Source organism: Brachyistius frenatus, unplaced genomic scaffold (genome assembly GCF_029030835.1).
Source record: "Brachyistius frenatus isolate BFR_SWC_R1_liver_20210118 unplaced genomic scaffold, ASM2903083v1 Contig_100, whole genome shotgun sequence".
Taxonomy (NCBI): domain Eukaryota; kingdom Metazoa; phylum Chordata; class Actinopteri; family Embiotocidae; genus Brachyistius; species Brachyistius frenatus.
In genome coordinates, this window is record NW_027210699.1 from 1,071,041 (window position 1) to 1,092,149 (window position 21,109).

General features: G+C 40.0%; 1 protein-coding gene across 2 annotated transcripts in view; it reads right to left on the bottom strand.

The window, feature by feature from the left end:
- Nucleotides 1-3,278: 3,278 nt before the first annotated feature.
- minar1 (membrane integral NOTCH2 associated receptor 1) overlaps nucleotides 3,279-21,109 on the bottom strand; it is a 29,381-nt gene continuing 11,550 nt past the window's right edge. Inside the window, exons 3-4 of one of the 2 annotated variants that reach the window (XM_069711443.1) lie at nucleotides 17,044-17,307; nucleotides 3,279-5,683 (exon numbers count right to left, since the gene is read on the bottom strand). In XM_069711443.1, coding sequence (XP_069567544.1) covers nucleotides 5,486-5,683; nucleotides 17,044-17,307 — 462 coding nt within the window. In that variant the 3' untranslated portion in view covers nucleotides 3,279-5,485. Of the gene's footprint in view, nucleotides 5,684-7,604; nucleotides 9,785-17,043; nucleotides 17,308-21,109 lie in introns of those variants that run through there. The other variant, XM_069711444.1, reaches the window with a different exon arrangement.

Genomic DNA, 21,109 nt, shown 5'->3' on the forward strand with positions numbered 1-21,109 from the left:
GCAGAACCAAGTTCCCATTTTTCCACAATGCCCCCTATTGAAACCCCTGTGAAAGCACAGGTTGTGCCTGATACACCTGTGCCGCAAGGGGCATCTGGCTTGTTGGCTCGTTCCCTGCCCTCGATGAGTCGACCCAGCTCTAGCCAGTCAGCCGTGCAGCTGGCCAGAATTCAAATGTCCACCATCTCCCTCGTTGACTAGCCACTGTAATAATGGAGCCTAAGGATCTCCTAGGTTAGTGTCAAATGCTCAGTCTGACCTTTTCCGGTCTTGGCATTAGCCATCTCCTGTTTGGTCCGAAGTCAGGACAACGACGCAAAATCGGAGGGTATATTGTAGTGAAGTGGGTCTCTCTCCCTCCCTTCTGTGTGTGGAAGAGTCACGGCTGGATTCAATGCCACTTTAATTGCGAGGCGGCGCCGGTAGCTGCTTTATGTAGGCAGGCTGGTCGATGTTAGTGGCGTGGCGTGGCTGTACGGCATGCTTTCCCGGTGATCGGTCTGTTTTAATAGCAAAGTTAGGCACTTTTATGATGTCTGCGCTGCATGTTGGAACCGTCTGTCATTGGTGTTATATCTGTCATGGTTCTTTGTTTCCAGCCTGTTTTTTAGGTTTATATTTTATTGCATTAGTGCATTGCATTACCACTGTTGGGCTGTGCGGTGCTGTCTTCCTGGCCCAGCTGAATTGAAGCCACTTGTGACGCGGCAACCCTATTGGTCACTGAACTGGTCGGGCCATAGTACTTGTGCATATTTTCTTTCTGTTGTGAATTATCTTTTTTTTGGGGCTTATACTTGTGTATTTGTTGGCTGTGCTTTTCTTTATTTCTTTTTGTTCCTGGATGAGTGGTATGTGCAGGTGGTGAAAGTGTGGCCATTGTACTCAGCCCACTGATTAATTTAGGTTATCTCTTGCTTGACAGGCACTGCAGGGCTGCCAACCGTTGTTTCATCTCGCGATCTGTGGCATACGAGCACTTAGGGTGTCGTCCGGATGGTGGCAGGTCTTCACGGGGTTTATAGTACAGGAAAATCTTCTGGCTGGTAAGCCCCAGCCCTGCTCCTAGCAGTCCTATTAGATGGTGACGTCACCCTCTGATAACTTAAGGTGATGTATCAGTTGCAGTAAATAATGTTTTAATTGATTTTTTTTTTTTTTTGTCTTTCTTTCTTTCACATTTATTGTGAATAAAGTTTGTCATATTTTTTTAGAATCACATCTCCCGTACTGGAATTTTCGAACCTGTGTTCTCTAATAAGAACGTGCAGCAGTTCTCATTATTAACTCCACAATGATGCCATCTATAATAAAACTGTAATGCATTGCACATGTGATAGCACCAGAGGTAAAATCCGAGTCTCAACTCTTTGGCTTTGACATTGTAATCAGTATCTGCTCCACAGTTTTGTGAAATTTGGGACATGACTGGTATCTGGCAGGTGTTGCAAGGACAGAAGTACGGTTTGTCCTTCTCCTTTCTATCCAGCTTGCTGTGTGGAGCATCAAAAAGCTGCATTCATTACTCTTACCACACTTTGGGGTTGACAGTGAGGAAAATAAGCAGAATGCACCATCAGAGAAACAGCAACATGACAAAACTGCCAAGAGCTGAAAACACACTTTCAGGCAAACGTGACATTTTCTAACAATTGTCTTATGGCAGCTGAACAGTTCTGTCAGTCAAAGTGAAATGCATAATTGATGGCCAATGTATCTCTGTAATGAGCCCAGCACATTTTCAGGCAATGTGTTTCTGCAGCCTGTTGTATCGCAATCGATATCCTTTTTTTTTATTTTTATTTTTTTATTCAAGTCGGTTTCTATATCATTAATTACTTTCTAATCTTATCTTGTAATCATGTGCTAATTTAAGTTTTTTTATGTTAATGACCTTTAATTCTCTGATTATCATGCAAATAAAACACTTTACAGATAGCATTGCTTTGACAAATCTCCTTACAATCTCTGTGCAGTCTCTGTGTCCCACTTTGTGTGTCAGTATTTAGCCTATTGGGATCATTCAGCTAGCCAAATGTAGACACAGCAGGACCAGAAAGTAACAAGTTTAACCTAAATATGTCTTATTTAAAAATAAAGGAGCTGTAATTTCCTGGTTTAGCTTGAAGATGGAGCTTAACTGCCCTGTAAACCCAGAAGCTCAATATAATTAGTTTGTGAAAACTTAAATTAAAACAAAATGGACTTAAACATTTTGAGGCAATTATTTGCATTCATTTTTTTGAGTTCTGGTAACTTAACATTTGTTTACAGTGTGCATTTTTGTTGCTAAATGAAAACAACCAATGTGGTATCAGTTGAAGTGAATTAAACTTATTTCTAACCCTCGACAGTGATACACTGATGTTAGAATTGAGCCTTCTGGACTTCTCTCTACACTTCCACATTTGCAACAAAGCATAGTAAAAAAGTCTAATTAGACTATTTTTAGAATACATTTAGCAGAAAGTCGATCGTTCACTATTAACCATGAATGCCTTCAGTGAAAAAAATGTACACCAAAGTATCCTCAGCAGGCATTGCAGTGAGGGCTGGAATGGAGTTCCCAATCACAGTAAGATTAGTGGTGTTGGTCAGGTGTTGGTATCATTCGAAGACCTTGGGACAATAACGCTGGGGGAAAAGAGCTACATCAGCTCATCCATAAACAGGTATAAGCAGGTCAGCCACACCTAGCGTACCAGGTCTGCTTCAGGCTACGTCAAGGCTCTGGTAAACAAGGTCGACCTGGGAAGACAGGGGAGATCCTCAGACACAATTGCAGTATAAGGGCACCTTTTCCAGCATTGGCACGTACCACACAGTTACACAAGTTACATAAAAACCGTGAAAAATGTTTTAATGGGGTCTATGTCTCTTATAATCTCCTATAATAAACAAGAAGAAGAAAGTTGCATATTTTAAAAAACTATTCAAGATTGTATATTTAGACTATCACTCCCAACATCAGTCTTCACTGTGATTACGGTGTGGAAACCCTGCTCGCTCCCAGTTTGAAAATGAACCTGATATCTAAGCCCAGTAGGATGCAACGACTGGAAACAATTACTTATGGGGCATACCCATATATCCACACAGTCAATTTGTCACCTGATCTGAGCTAAGAAGGTGAATAAAGATAGTGTGTGACAGCGCTGGAGAAAGCACACTGAGCTGACAACTTGGATCCTTTCCCCATGTTAAAAATGTCCTCCCTCAGTGTTGAAGTACTGTCAGGTGTCCCGTGTAATACGGCAACATGAAAAACACAGATCCAATAACAGTCAGAACAACGTTTTTATTATAGTAATGTTCCAGTTGAAACCTGCTCCCACATTGTGCCTCACATCTGAAAGTATTTACAGACTCGTCCTGTGTGCTGCAGCTCACATTTTCTGTGCTGAAGTTGATCCAAAGAGAAACACAAAACAGCGGTTTTCTGCTTGCAGCCGGGTTCCCTCTCTCTTCATTGCAGGGCGTATATGAATACGGTTTAAACTTAATCATTTCAACCAGAAATATATATTCAGTGACCAAGAAGGAGAAAGCAAACTGATATCCTGATCAATAACAAAAGTAAAGCAACACGGGGCGGTCACACAGTAAGGGTTCTGTTGGGAGTGTATGCATACACAGAACGTGAATACTGATAAGTCATGTGAGCTCTGTGGGTCTAAACAAAAAAACAACAACAACAACAACAATAGTTTGTTCGTTTTTCAGATTAATCTGAAACCGGAGGGCTTTTAATTTCTTACAATCTATAAATTATACTTATTGAAAGCAATACATGGATTTGGATTTTGCACTTCTTTGAGTTGTGAATTATTTTCACTCAACATATGACCTGTATAGAGAACATTTTAAAATATCCACAGTCATTATGTTTACATGCTAGCACCACTTGGACTAATATATCATCTCCATTCGAGTATGGCAGCTGTTACGTCAACTGCAGGAACTCAATACTGCAGATATATTATTTTGTACAGAGTGAGAAAGGTTGTACTCTAACAAAAGCAACTGGGGGAAATAAAAAGCGTCGGCTGCCTCATGACGGCCACAAAAGATGCCGTTTTATCAGCAGCCTGCATGTATCTTTACACTTGATGGTGATTGTGCAGGCTCTGGTTAGTGGAGGTGTTGTATTGACCTGAATTATACCTTCATACATTTGTGTAGTTATAATAACATATTACCAAATTATACAGGAGTTTAACCAGAAGCTTTAGTGATTAATAATAATAATACTTTTATTTATAGAGCACTTTCAATCAATAAGCACAAAGTGCTTTCCAAGGTCAGCAAATAAATGAAAAACCATAAGCTAATTGGCATAATTGATTATGCTGGAGATGTACTGTACGACATTAAATGTGAAATCTAAATCAATTATATTTGTATTTAATGCTAACGATCTGTCAAATCAGAATTGTCTGTATGTTGGTGCTCAATTATTGTGAAACGGAATAAATTCTATAAGGAGGATAAACTGAAGGTTTCTAGGTTGTGAAATAAACTTGGTAATGGGTTAGCTAGTTGCGCTATTGAAATGTTTGTAATTGAATGTATCTAAGGAGACGGCAGCAATGAATGAATGGACAAAGCCACCGAGAGGGACATTCTTTTTCTGCAGTGTAGGAAAGTGGTTCAATCAATAGTGCTAAGCTCATAAAAATCCTCTCAGGTGAGCCTCGTCAGCTCCAACAGTGATGCAGAACTTCAAGTATTAATGAAGCAAACACAAGCAAAGAAATGAAGAAAGCCACTGTTTCATTAAGGGGGCAGATATGTGCTGCTGGGTGGTTACATGTGAGAAAGAAGAGGACAGGGGTCAACATTCAAGTTAATTCTCAAGTCATTCATTTCCCAGTGAGCAGGCTAACATTATCAATACATTCATTTTGGCTGTACTACTAGCTCTGCATTATGTGTACAAGTATTCCTCTACTTCCATTAAAGTACTTATATTCATCTAGTTAGAAAAATGTGTAGCACAAATTTCATTACTCAAAATGCTTTTTGTTATTGATAAAGTCTCACATTAAAACAGATAATTCATCAAAAATAACTTTGATCAAAATACACTGTACAGTAATTATATGAAAAATAAAAATATATACGTTGTTATTATATGTTGGCTAAAATAATAAATCCAATCTAGTTCTGTTATCATCCGCCGCGGTTGTTTAAGACGGACGAATAAATCAAACCTTCCAACTGTCCGACAGTTTATAACACTACAATTAACTATAACTGTTTAACATAGAGATATACAATATATATTATGCACTTGCTGAATTCATACAATGGCTAACATAATCATTTTTACATTAGCATGAAGTACCACCAGAAGTTAATACTGCATTAAAACAAAAAACCTCCAAATGAGTCCCAACATGTTTATACTGTCGGTGGATGTGCTGCACACTTACCAGCTCCACAAAGACAAAAGTGAAACCGGGACCGAGCCGTCTCGCTACTTTCACGACTTCATGGTGCAGATTGGAACAACGATGACCAGGATGACGGTGCAGGTAGCGGCTGCGATCAGAGCGCCGATCTTACACGCCTTCGCCCTCCTGAATTCGGCCTCTTTCCTCTTGAGCAGCGAGTCGTAGCCGGGCGTGTAGACGTCCTCCATCCAGTACTCCAGGTTGTTGGGATTCAGGGACTCCTGGGTCTGAGGAAACAAACAGAGGCGAGAAGCAGGATGACGCACATGTCTGAGAAAAGTTCCGTATTTGACCGTGACGTGATCAGGAACTTGTGTTTTGACACCAGGATTAAAACACAGATCAAGGGTCTTCTTTAGATGTTCTGGACTTTTCAGCCTCCTTGTCCATCTCTTCATGCCTCATTTGCATACTTTTGTTCCATTTCCTCAAGTACCATTTCCTCAACTACAGTAAATGCCAAGAACAACAAAGGGCACAGAGTTGTTTTCTTGAGTTTCAAGCATTAAGCTTAAAAGGTTTAGAAGCATGTTGAGATGGTATTTACTGCTCTGTTCAGTATTGTAAATATGCATTGGTTTGGAAGTGCAGCTTGTTTTTCACTGACATGGATCTCACCCCTCCATGACACTGTAGGAGCTTTAAGCAGCACCTTCAGTGCAGGAAGGAGCGCTAACGCAGGTAGTTTGTTCTAACAACTGTCAGACTGTTCAACAGCACCATAAAATAACGTTGCACCGCATTTCATTTCATAGCACCGGACACTTTCAATTCATCAAGATATCCAAGCTGTATTTATTTATTGTAATTTGATTTAATTTGCTTTTGTGTATATAGTCACAATGTGTGTATTTATTCATTGCTCTTATTTATTTTCTAAAATCATTCTTTTTTATCTATCTTATTTTATGTATACGTATTTGTAGATTTTTTTCTTATTGTGTGCACCTTTTTTGTGTTTCTATGTTGCTGTGACGACCGAATTTCCCCACTGTGGGATCAATAAAGTCTAAATCTAATCTAATCTAAAATCTAATCTAATTGCTTGTGAAATCCATCAACTGAGCTTTTTCCTCTGAGAGCACATTGGAAATTCTAAAATTGTGCACTTTATTTAATGTTAGAAGACAGTAGAGAGAACGAGACCTTTTTTTTTAAAACATGCATATACTAAACACAAGCATTTATTTTGCTTTATTTTCTTATTTTATGGCTATATTTTATATTTTATACTGAATTCTGCTGACTGTATGTTCTCACATTCTGGGGGATGTCTCCAAACACACTTTGATAAACTCAGTATAACATACATTTCTACAGCATTAATGCATCATTGGCTGCAATTAAAGTAAATTCTTCCTGATTCAGATTTCAGATTAAAAGCCTTCCAAAGGGCATCACCCCTCCAAATTTGAGGAGACTTAAAATTTTAGACGTGAGTGTGAAAAGTTAAGGAAATCTAGCAGAGTAGAAGAAACTGAATTTATTTAAGAGCAAAAACAGTTTATGTTAAAAAAAATTAAAAAAAAAAAAAAAACGATATCAGAAGAGTAGTGACACTATTTCTGCTGCTGTAAAGATTATTGGATTATTATTTGAATTGGAACTTTATTTTCAGATTTTCAGTATCCATCAGAATGCAGAAATAGTGAGAACACATAAAAGTGGTGATGAAGTTTCAAGACTGTTTCCGTTGCGTGTGTTGGCCCAAACTACTGGACACACTTTATTCACTTTGTATTTGATGAGAGAAGTTGAATGGGAGTCCATGGAGCCGGAGGCTTTTTGGAGCCGACCTCTAGTGGCACTCGGTGGTATTGCAACTTAAAGCACTCCCGCATCAGCCTCATTTTTTAGAGCCGGAAGCTACGTCCACTTTTATATGCAGCTTGTGGTCTGGCCTTGCCTGGTGCGAACCAGAAGCCAATTTCCCCCAGTGAATATATGGGTCTAGGGATACTCCATAAACAATTATTTGCAAACGTTCCTTCCTCCTGGGCGTAGACCTCGGGTTAATTTTAACCAATATAGCTCGCGCCGAAACCGGCCGACACTCTGCCACCGCTGCAACTACCTACCACCAAAGTTTTTTTTCCCTGAGCACAGTGTATTTTTAAAGATTACATTTAATGAACGCCAATTCAATTCAATTCAATTCAATTCAATTTTATTTATATAGCGCCAAATCACAACATAGGTTATTTCATGGCACTTAACACATTAAAGTCCTTACAGCAAGACTTTACAACATTATACAGAGAAATCCAACAATTCAACAATTCCCACATAAGCTGGGAGGGAAAAACTCCTCTTTCAGGGAGAGGCTGTTGGAACGTCAGCAGGTTGACAAAGTGCTGAGTTTTTATTCTGTGCGGAGCGTTCAGCATTTTCTTTCCAGTCACTGAGAGTTGCCCTTATCACAGTCACCAGCCGTCCAACCACAGTGAAGGAGGGCCGGGACAAACACGGTTAACCACCGATACTGGTCGCTGATTGGTCCGCCCTTCAGAGTGGCTGTGGCCGAGTACCCAGACAGTTACTCACAGCGAAGAAAACTGAAGCTGTGAGCCACAGTCGGTGCAGCCAAGCTAGATCTGGCCATGACTGACCCCTAATACAACCCAGGATAACATATGATGCAGAACCTTCCTAACTTCACCAGCATACAACACCAGCATTAATGCTCCCTGTGCACCAGTCTACATGGTACACTTGACGTAGGACAACATGCAACAAACGGACATTTTACCATCAGCAGGCCACCAGGATGTCCATGTGCTGACTGAATTTAGGATCATACCACCTCCAAGTAAATGAAGTGTCGCTACTATTTAGTTCTTTTGGCAGATGAATGAGAAACATTCACTGAAGCCTTGCTGTTGTGAGAACTTGGAGTTGATACCAACAGAAACCCTGGCCCTGCAACAAAGATATTGATTTTGTTTTTCAAATCTGCTCTGTAATAGCTTGACTGAAAGTAGTGCAGGAGAGACATTCTTTATCGTACGGCTTCCAATGAACCGTATATTGATATTTTAACTGACTTGTAAAGACAGAGCTTTAAGCAGCATGCTACAAATAAATAATACATTAAAAACTAGTAGATCGATTATAAACTAGTAGATAGAAATATGAACTGTGCGTGACTACTCTTAATCATAACTCTGAGGATTGTCTTCAATTTTCTGTCAACAGTTGGGAGGCACACAACAATAAACAGATGATTCATCGCAGGTAAAATAGGTCTCAGGGTTCACAAGGTGCAACTAAGATGGAGCATGACTCACACGGTCATATTGTTGGCATCAAACTCCATCACAACAATTACAAAGGCACTGCAGAGTTGTCTTACTCGCCCCATTGGTTGAAAGCTGCACTTGGATTTATGTTGTTTATGGTAATGAGACTGGTTAAACCCTACAGCCTCAACACAGATAGAGAATCATCTCACATCATCACAGCACATCTACTTCCTGCAGCTCTTGCCCCGGGTTACATGCGTTGGTGTAGAATCTCCAGACCTTTTCTCCTGCGTACATGATGCGTCAATCAGCTGTCGTCAAAAAACAGGGAGACATATTTCAGTAGGTATATAATAAGAATATATTATATAACTATATTGTATTATATTACTATATTTTACAGTATTTGTACTGTACGTTTCTACACGAGATATGACCAATACCAACGTCCAAATATGAATCTGATCTCAATAACAACTGGTGTAGAGTTATTTGCTAGCAGGCTGTAAAGCAGTGTGTCACACGTGAGCTGCATCACTGACGATTGTTGGTGTGAAATGAAGCTTATAGACCAGTTCAATGAGGAGGATCTCTCGTTTAATCTTCCTTCCTCTGTGGGGGAAATGTGCATTTTCTGCTGCTCTATTTTCATTACTTCCACTTTTCCACGCTGTCAATTCACTTTCTTGTCGTCACTTTACTTTCTTGATGAACCTTTTGCCCGTGTTTCTGAGCCAGTCAGTTTCTCGTCTTTTCTTCTTTAAATATCATTGTAATTCTGTCATTCTGTCTTTCAGACTTGCTGATGCACATCCCTCCTCCTTCCCATCACCACCTCCTGCGTCAGGTTTCAATCGAGACAGATGACCGCCTGGATCTGACAGGTTTTCCTTCCAGCTGTCTCTCGTGTGGGAATTGTTGACTTGCTTCGTTCTTATGCTAAGTTTCCTGAAGACGTCTTTGGTTGTGATTGAAATCTGCACACTCGGCTCCACCACCTTCAGTATCTCGGCTCCGGGGGTCCCGTCCTATCTCCTACATCCACTGGGGACATCGCTCCGTGAAGCGGCTTCTCATCCTCAGAGTCTAATTGCCAAAATGTAAAAGTCAAACTGTCATTTCTTCAATAAATCATATTTCAATAGTGGTTTATTGATGATGTACTGACACCCTTACAGTTGTAGTACACTGTGTGAAGGAGAGAACTACTGGAGAGGTTATTAATAAATAACCTTTAACATTCAACATTCAAAACTGCAATCATTAAAAGTATTCTGGGTTTTGCTGTTAATAAAGCTGCACTCGACATGGTGGAATTCTTAAATATAAAAACACTTACTGAATGAATTAGTAAAACATTGACATACTTCAGTAAAATGCTGAGGTACTTGAGGTACTTTAGTATTTCCATGAAGCAGTTCAAAGTAGCTCCAACTGCAGCAGATACAATATTAACATCCTACTTACACACGGATAGTTCAGTATTAATGATCTAAAGATGTCAAATATAATACATGAGTCATAGGGACCAAACTAGCACTCTACTTTAATAATTAAAAAAATATCTGGGAACACTGTGTACTTTTAATTCAATAGGATTTTTCACGCAGGACTTTTGCATTTGAGTATTTTAAACTGCAGCATTGGTACTTTTACTAAAGTAAAGGATCTGAATAATTCCTTCACCACTCTTTTGGTTTGAGGTCACTGCAATTTAGCTTCGTGCAGACATAACTCCATTGAATCTGTGTAGTTTGGATTGTGCTTAAGTCTGTGTGTAGTGTTTTATGAGACCATAAAACTAAATCAAATGTTCTGAAACAAAAGCCCCCCATACTTTGAATGTCAAGACTCTTTCATCAATAATGATGACCTCTCGAACGACCCTGCTGGCCATCTCCCTTATGACATCACATCTTTTTTATCCCCAGAATACTTGCAGACATGGACAGCAGGAGAACAATCAATATGAGACTGACTGTGATCCCTGAATGTTTGTTTCCTGCGGAGGCCCTGTGAGGAGTGTGGGCGATGTATCATACAGTCCTCCAGGTAACAGTGTCTGTCTGGGAGCTTTGCAGAGTGGAGCCTGCTGAATGAAACAGGACTAATTCATTGACCAAACTACTACTGGAGGTGTAAACAAGTGTTTTAGGTGCAGCGGTGGGATTAGAGCCACAGAGAGGAAGAGAGTGAGAGAGACCCAATGAAACGCTATCGCATCGTAATCAGTACTTTTTCACAAAGGCTATGAGGAGTACAGACTTTATTTTTTTCTTATGCATTTCATTTCTTTTCTGTATTTTTAAATGTTCCTTTATATCTGTTATTATGTGAAACACTGCATGTAATTATCTTGCTGTAAAGCACTTTGAGCTGCATATCTTGTATGAAAACAAATAATGTTTATTATCATTATTATTATTATTATTATAGACAGCAAAAAAGACTTATGGTACTTTCAGGAGCCACTAAAATAAGCAAATTTTACATACATTTCAGACCTTTTCACCAGCAGTTAAATAACTGACTGGAAAGCATCAACTATCTAGTGGTGTACGGTCTGTTAGGATTCAATGGAGCCCGATAGCTGCATGGCTGCACCTTCCAGCCATCACCTGCAGTCACCTGCTGTCTGAAAGTAGATCATCTACAGGTACCCGATCAGCTCAGAGAGGCTGTAATGCTCACTGTGAGATGATACACTTTAAATTAAATGGATAAATGTTGATTTCCAAAGTTTGCTTTTAGTTCTTAGCAGTCATGAAGAACCTGATAATGGTTAACAAGGTGGTGGTTGTTGGGCTAACACACTCATAATAACCATGCTACCATGCTAATGTAAAACATTTTCATGGGAAACTAATCACCTCCATGAAGTGAGAAAGAGGAAACAGCTGTTGGACACAGATTCCAGGTTTCTACAGTGAAATCATTCGGAACAAATATCACAATATCGTTTCCTCTGAAGAATCTGAATATTTGAAAAATGATTAAATAATTGAATGAATAAAAAAAGGGGTGGCCCCGTGGTGAAGTGATTGGCACTGTTGCCTCACAGCTATAATGTTTGAACAAGCTGGTTCTATGGAGATCATTCTGGGTGGGTTTCTCCAGGTGCTCCTGTCTCCTCAAACAGTCCAAAGACATGACATTAACCCCACCTTCACCAAAAATGATGTATTTATTTATATCTTCAAGTATTCTGATTCTTCAGCGGAAACCATATTTGGATTTGATGGTGCTCGACTGAGCAGGATCGATTTGTTCCTGGCGGTCGGCCAGTTTAGGCCTAGATTATAAATTGGGCAAGAATACACCCAGAACAGGCCAATATAAGTATGATTAGACATAACTATGAGCGAGACTGGTTTTCTGTCTTTCTTTGAAGGCCCTGTGATGAAGTGGTGAACTGTCCATAGTGTACGCTGCCTTCACCCAAAGTCATCTGGGATAGGCTACTGCCCCCCCCTCCCCCCCATCACCCTGTTCAGGATAAGTGATGGATGGATAAATACATACAACAAAATGAAAATTAAATGGTGGTGTTTGGCCACTTTGATTGTTAGGTGTAAGATGTAAACTGTAGAGTGTAATCCTGGAAATACCTAAACCCTCAAAATCATTGGGCGAAAGCTTCCCCCTCCTCTCAAATCCCAATTACACCTTGATTATCATACACTATGAGTGGAAAAATTGGAGGTCGTGGCAATCATGGACAATCAGATGTACTACATTCATCCCCTTTAAAACACAGAAATCTCAATGTAGGAGGCCTGTTGGAAGTTTTCTGAGGAAACTTATTGTTATCTGGTTTGTGTGTGGAGTTCAAAACATGAATGCAGCCGCTCAAATATACTGAGACCACAAGAAGACTATTTTTCAACCGAATTCACATTTTTGGACGTCGTCATATTTTACATACTGCATCATACATCATGGGATTTATACAATAAAAGCAGAATTGAAATTTTTGCAATGTTGCTTTTAATGAAATTATTTTTATTCTGTCAAAGTTTGACTATTTTACATGCAAATCTAAATGCTGACAATCTGGAAATGAAATAGGTCTCTTCTTCAGTCTTTATATTGTGCCATAAATGCGATGCTGGTAATAATGCTAATTGCATTGTTGTTGTTTGAATCTTTTGGCTGGACCCCCACAGTGGGGTCAGTCCTCTATTCTACTTAGTTACAGAAGCTAGCAGAAGCGCAGCTAGCTCACGTCATACAGCAGCTCTGTCCTTTCATCCATTCAGATGAGTCTTTGACAGAAAGCCGAGGTTAACTGCTGTCTCTCCAAACTGATCACCAGAAAATCTGAAATCAATGATCGTGAAGGAGACCGGCCAGGTTTCTGTGTTGGTTCTTCGGGAGCTGAACGTTTCCATTACTGACACAGATACATCGTAATTACATCTTTGTGAGGGTCCAACTTAAGCACACCTTCAGTGTGTTGTCAAAATGGACAGGCAGCATAACCCAATCTGTCTGGCTATCATCAATATCCCATTTACTGTCAGATCATATTGATAAAAGTCCCCTCCAAATAGAAAGGTGAACTGTGTGTGATCATGTTTGTAGCCATTAATGTATATATCACCTTACATCATTATTACTGCCAGTGGTAAAGAGAAGCAGAATTAAAAGGTGCAACCCATCAGTCCAATGTTCAGATTTATCATAAAGTTATTGAAACAATACACAACACATAATTAAGCTCCTGAACAGAAAACACGGTGACTTGTAAATATGGTTGTAGTGAGTTGGGAGCTGCTTCAGTGTTTGAACTTGGTGTTATCAGAGAGAAATCCAGTTCAAAGCTTCCCAGGTTTTGGTGTTATTTTTAGTATCCTGCGATTTGACTGTTACGCCAATTACTCTGCTCGTCTCTCCCTTGTTCTCCCCTCTGACAGTAGAGACAAGATTATCAACACTGGCATGTTATTATGAATGTCCTGCTCAGTGTTTGAGTGGACTTGCCTAAAATATCCTAACACAGACTCCCATGTTTGTAAAAGAAACATGAATTACCAGAGAGCGTCTCAACCAGCCCTGAAGAGAAGGACTAAAACAAAGTCAGATCTGTTCACTTGCAAATAACAGTGCGGACAGTCGGCCCCAAAGATCTGATTTGAGGGGGGAAAAAAATCAGATTTGCCTGCAGTGTGAACAAATACTTACTTATTAAGGCTTCATCTTCATTTGTGAGTTTGCAGTACTTTGGTATGTTAATAATTTTGGGTGGTTGAAAACAACCCTCTATGTTTTTCATAGACTTGTGTTTTTTGTGTTTTGTGTCTCCCACTCACACTACTTGAAAATCCATCTTCAATTAATCACAGTGTGGATACCTTTATCAATTATTCAAATTTTCCCACCGGGCACCAGGGTTGTCTCTGACCCTCGGCACACATAAGCTGTTCCAAAACTTTCCAAGAGTTGAGGCGGCGTGATAATTTGGAGAATAACAGGCAGTTTCTAACTTTTAATTTCAGAATAATAAATGTCTTTGGGAGATGTGACCAAATGGATGCAGGCCGCAGGAAAACCTCTAGTCTCATACAGCAAATATAAAGGTTATAGTCTTGGGATTATAGGGCTTTTTAATTGTTATTTTAATTCTCCTGAGGATTAAACTAAACTACAGAAGTTGAGCTTTAGGTCCTGAGTTTCTGTTTCATGTACAATGATGTGCAAACATTTTAGGCACAAAAAGTGTGCGACTACTGTGTGCCTTTATAACACTTTTGTCAGCATGACAACAATAGCTAAGCAAATGAACAATTGGCTTCTTGTCTAAAGAGGCACAATCTGACCATAGCTCACAAATCTGTAGCCAAAGGCAGATTACGTGTTTTTTTAAAGTAATTTCTACAATGATAGAAACAAATAATAACAATAATAATAAAAGAAAGGTTCTTCAATGAATATAAATGGCTGAATTTCAATCGCAATTTCTTGCGGTGGAGGTGATGTATATTAGTGTGTGTGGTTATTTATTTACTTATTTTTTTCAATCTTATATAATGAGGTAATTGAATTAAGGTGAGCGTGGGTTGCTGTACTGTGTGTAACAGCACAGCCCTCTGGCACGGCCCTTCGAAAAATGGAAGGTGCACATTTATCAACATATGCTGCCTTCAGATGACTGCAGGCACCTCATGAACCGAAGGAGAAGGTTTTTATACACAGTAAAGCAGCTGTGCACAACAGATAGTACATAAATATCTCACATTAGGTAGAAGATTTGAAGATGTTCCCCAAATTGAATAGAAAAGCTATGTTTTTTCTATGCCGATTTAAATGCATCTTTTATTGCTGTGCAGTTGCTCCGAACCTTTAGCTCCACCAGACTATTGCTCACAGCCTCATCAGTTTTCCTCGCTGTGATTATTCTGTTTGTATTTATGTCTGCACAGCCACTCTGAAGGTTGGACAAATTAGCAACCAACCATAAAGTTGAACTCAATCTTTTGTTTTTAAATGCAGTTGCAGTGGTGGTAGGGAGAATATATGCACCTCTGATGGTTAATGCTGGTTGGTTAAAGGCTGCTCCAATAGTTTTCAAATCAAGCCGAGGTCTATGCCGATTAGGATGCAACGACTGGAACTGATTCCCTATGGAGGCTGGTCAGGCCCAGATATTCATGCTGTGAATTTGCATCTGGCCACACCAGGCTAGTCATTTTTTGCTCCTGTGTCAGACTCAGATATGATTCTTCTGAGAGGTCTATTCTTAGCTCTATTCTGTTTTTTCACGGCCTCATATGAAATAACCCCCCACCTTATGGCACCGCTCCTGTGCACCTGTGCTCCTGCACACTGTGCTCTCTGTGCTGGACACGAAAACACCCCAGAGACAGGCAAAACAGACTTCAAGGTCAGGAAAATACCAAACAGATGAAGTGCTGCTTGTGCATTAAACTGGGGCCCGTTGTAAATGGATGTGATGGATTCTTTAGGGCGACTGAGCAACATTCTGGGATTAAAGCAATGTTCCCCGCTGCGTTGTGGATCGTATGTGATGCTCTTGTAAAAACAATACCTAGTTGGATAAGTGAAATTTTAAATTAATTTGATTTCAAAATTGAGATGAATTTTGCTGAGAACTGAAAAATGTTATACAGCTGTGTCACAATAATCTCTAAACAAAAACAAATCTCTAAAAGCCTTTTTTTGGTCAATAGATACAGTAAGGGAAAGCTCCTCTGAAGCCATTAAGGAAACCCATAGGGGCATCTGAAAATGTAGTAATGGGGCTTAGATGCATCTCAGCCACACCCGGAGTTGTCAGGCAGAAGAAATCGATTTCTGAGTGTCTTGTGACTCTGAAGGCTGAACGGTGACCATCATAATGGGCCTCTGTGTCACTCATGTAAAGGGAGAAGCACCGTATCTACGAGCCGCTGCAGCTCACACATGGCAATCATTACCAGGATGGCATTTACATTGGTATGAGTGGGTATGTGTATAAGTGATACAGTAGTAAAATACAAGATGGGCTTTACAATGAACCAAAATTCTCAGTTTTTATAGTGAGTCAAAAAGAAACACTCAAAATTGCCACAGCGAACCAGAAAATATAGTTAAATCAAGTTTTCATTGTTTAGCTCATCATGGCTGGCTGTTCATGTCAGACTTGACTAATTCAAAACCACCAATTGTTTAATAAAAAGCTGCCCTCATCTTCAGCCCCAATGTGCTGAAGTACAGACAGAATATTTCGTACTCTTCTTCGAGACAGACTTCTGGGGATGTTTCATTATTTATCAGTGACACTACAAAGTGTCATCAAGACTGCAGAGACATGTCCAGTTGCTGTTGACTTTACTTTCCTGAAATCTTGCGGTTGACTTTAGTTTCTTGACAGAACAAGGACTGTAGATATCAATCTTCATCACTTCCACTGGAAGCTTGTTCGGTAGGGATCTTGTAAGGACCCATATCAATATAAGGAATAATAACAACTAGCAAAAATGTGGCTGGATGAAATATTTTGGATAATGACACCTGTGCAATTTTTATGCATTTATGCACTTTTTATTTTACCACACTTGTCTCAGACTGCACTAAAGTGGTTTTGACAACAGCCCAGTTCAGGCATCCCCTTCAAAGAGCCTGATCAGAGCATTTTACTGACAGGCAGTTTAATTTCACTGCAGGTAACTTTCATCACATCCTCTGATCAGACTTCATCTGGGTTATTTTAAATGCTCAGAGAGTGACAGCATTGAAAGAAGAAAACAGTCACAGTTAAAAGCTGTTTGAATATCTACAGTAAGTTACAGAGCTGTGATACTACGTTCACCGTCATTTAGCTGGAAGTGTGCTGAGTTCAGTACCTGCAGGTCCAGAGCTGTAAGCTGCTTTCCCTTCTCTCCTGAATTGCGTTTATACTCCTCGATGGTCCAGGACGGCTGGCCACGCTTCCCGTCTGACAGGCTGGTGAGCCTCAGGTCGGTGTACAGGGGGCTGCCTTTCACGTGGGCCTTGACGGAGGGGGTGAAGGGGTGTGGTGAGAAAACCTGTTCGATCAGGTAGGACTCCTTCGGTGGTTTCGGGGGACGTTGCGGCTGGGGAAGCTCGTATTGACGCTCTCGCTCTGCCTGGAAAAGAAAAAAGGACGTCATCAGTGCACTTTCTTCTTCATCATTGGCTCCAATTACAGAGTTCGCCCTTACTTTAATTCAACAAGAGAAGATCAACCAGGACTTTTGTGCATTCAAAGACTTTTCAAACTTCAGCCTCAGCTAAAATAATAACTTAATATCAATGACAAGGAGCACCGGATGTATTACAGAGCACAGAGTTATTTTTAAATTTTTAATATCATCAGATCGCGGGTGTACTGCCTGGGGAAAGTATGCTGCTACTGTGCAGATTTTTGAGTTCACTGTCTGAACAGAGCCTGCTATAATGATCATATGAACTGCAAAACGACAAGTAACTTAATTTTTCAAAAATAAGATGCAAATTAAATATTCTTAGCAGATGGGCAGGTTTTTGTCATCAGTTGTTCTGTCCAGCATATACAGCAGGTTAAGCTACACTTTACAGTTCGTTATGACTAGTTTTCCTACAGGTTGATGAAGACCTGAAATTATTTTCATCTTAACCTGTGTATCATATGTTGTTATTTTCCTGACAGGTTTGAGTACTCAGAAATGTCCTCAGTTTGCACTGAGCACTGACACAGTACACTGGCACAGTGGAAAACAGCACAAGAGTTGAAGGGGGGGTGAGAAGATCAAGGCTTCATTAAATGATCTGTTCCACTGACTTTCATCTGGCCTCTTGTTGAAAGACACCTCTCTCTTGTGCCAACATTAATTTTGATTCCCATTTTTCTCCTGTTTTGTGGCTCACTGGGGAGTTAAGTAGTTTGTCCCTGTTTGTTTTGCTGTGGTTAAAACACTTTCTGTGTTTCATTGCCCCTTTGTTGGCATTTTGGGTTCCTCTGTTGCAACTATTTTAGCTTGTTATGTTACTCGCGTTAAGCTGAGGGCTGAACACTGACATGCTGCGTGTTGAGCTGCATACAGGCCATGTTCACGTTTGAGCATTTCTACAGATCGATGCTTTAAAGTGAGAGTAGCCACATGGTACACATATACATTTGTGATCTTTAAGAGTTTTATAAGAGTGGTGTATGTATACAGTAAAATAAAAAAATATTTACACCATGAATTCTTTAAAAAGAAAAAGCCTTTTGTGATCTAATTTCCCTTATCCAATATAAAGGGCACTGCTTATGCAACATAGATTAAACCAATTTCCAAGGGAGCTGTTATTCTTAATAGCACCCTCCTCCACATGAATTATCACTGCCTAACCTGAGCACCAACACAAAAAGTAAAAAAAAAAACCCTCCTGAAATTAAGTATTGATTGCATTGATCTCACAGCATTTATAAGGAGCGTCTATTAATACCAATCAAATGCAGATGTGCGTTTGTCTCCACTGTCGATAAAGGTGATGTGAATGTGTGTGTGAAGAGGAAAGCTAAAGTAACTCTGAGGTTGCAGTCAGCAGCTTGTGTTAATTGGATAGCTGTGCAGAGGATTCTTCAGGGAACTGCTGTGTGTTACGGTAGCTGGACGAAGCACAACATGCATGACTCATGAACATTCATCTGTTCAGCACTAAAAACATCCTCAGCTGCTTATCGGCCACTCAAACCGGTCAACCTGCTGAATTCACAGGGCCATATGCAGGTGGCCTTTGCAGTCATCCAGGACACCAGCAGTTAGAAGGAGGAGGATATTTATTGTAGCTCATAATTTCGGACATCCAGTCTACTTAATAATGTCTAAAATGTGCATTTATTGTAATTCTCACACTATACAGACTCTCACTGTCAGTGATAGGATAATAATTTGAAACTCACTCATTTAATTTGTGTATACTCAGGTGAATTCTTCTACATTCTTTAATATGATAAATATCAGGATGACAGTCATATAACCGCAGTGCATGTGCATGTGAACAGGCTTTGTCCTTCATATATGCAGGAACACCCTCTTATTTATGAGATCCATGGCGACATTCTCTCTCCAGGACTCTTTCATCTGCACAGAATCGTCAAAATTAGGGACATCCTGTCTCAGAGCAAAGCTGAAAAACTACTCCATGCATTTTTTTACCTTTAGGCCAGACTATTGTAATTTCTTATTTTCCAGGATATCCAAATAACTCTCTGAAAACAAGTCTATCCAAACTGCTGTAGAGAGAGAACTGACAGGATTTAGGAGGAGAAATCATATTTTTCGTCTCCCAGTAAAATGACGAATAGAATTTAAAATCCTTCTCCTCTGAAAGCTCTTAATGACCAAGCTCCATCATACCTTAAAGACCTCATAATGCCTTCCCAATAGAGGGCTTTGCTCTCAGTGAGCAGGCTTATAGTTTCCAAAAGTAGAATGGGAGGCAGCCTGAAGCTTTCACGCTTTTCTCCTGTGGAACCGGCTTTCAGTTTGAGTTTAGGAGGCAGACACCCGCTCTACCTTTAAGATTAGGCTTACAGGCGCATTGTCAAGAGCATCGTTGAAGATCCCGAGTGCTATTGTGCCACAGTTCGTTCAAAGTGATGTTGACAGTCAGAGCCTGGGAGAGGAACTCACAGCGCACAACTCTGCAGATGTCGTAGAAGACCGACTTGGTTACGCTCCTGATCTGGCCTTCGATCTTAAATACTTACTTTCATCCTTGAGGCCACGTGAATGGTTGTGTCAAATTTGAAGAAATTTCTGAGACATAGCGTCCACAAGAACGGGACAGACATGAGGTCACAGTGACCTTGACCTTTGACCACCAACATTTAATAAGCTCATCCTCGAGTCCACGTCAACATTTGTACCAAATTAGGAAAAATTCCCAGAAGGCAATTCTGTCGGATATCGTGTTAATGAGAATTAATGGAAAGACAACTCGAGAACATGCTTTCGGCCTCGGCTGCCGGGGGAAAAAAATAAACGATTCCAATGTGAAGAAAAATAACTACAATTGGGATTGATTTCAATTGATTACCAATTTGTCCAGAGCTGGCTGCTCAAGCAGCTTGAGAGAAGAACGTTTGACGTAAAAAGACATAAATAAAACTTCATCACAGGATCTGTGAAGAATTTCTTGTACCTGTTGGTGTCAAATTACATGCTTCTTCAGTCAGAAAGAGATGGCACGTGTCTGGCCTATGTGGGGGAGAGCTGGGGAAAAGCCTTTGCTGTCCCAAAAAGAAAATTTGAGCGAAACCAGTTTTCCAAAGAGTAGGCCTTTAGGATTAATGTGCTCTGGACAGACAAATCAAACATAGAGCTGTTGGGCAACAGTGACGGTCGACACCAAAGACAGCTTTCCAGCCAAAGAAGCTCAAATTAACTGTGAAGCATGATGGTGGAAATGATTGAGGATGCTTCGCAGCCTCAGGGACTGATTCAACAATTACCGTTGCATCATATCAAAGACTGCGTGAAGAAGGTTTGGGGCCATCTCACATTGAAGTTGAAGGGGAAATGTACCTCTTAACATGCTATGCATCCTAAGAACACGAGCAAATCCACCAAGGAATGACTCGCATACAGGAAATGGAGGATGATGGAAAGGCCTAGTCAAAGCCCACAACTGAATCCCAATTCAAATCTCCCCCTTGAAAATAGTACATCCAAGAAAACCCTCCAATATCCTCCAACTGACAGAATATTACATGTAGGAGTAGTAAAAAATGTCGGCAAGACTGGTGGAGAATTATTATTATTATTGTGCTTTTTGCTGACTTTTGAACTTTTTACCTGTTTTTTGCACAATGGAATATCAATCGATTAATTAACCTAACAATATATTTTGTTGAATAAATAATTGGAAAAGCTTTTTCCTTGTTGTGTACAAGTATAACCTCCATTTGAAGGCGTCGTA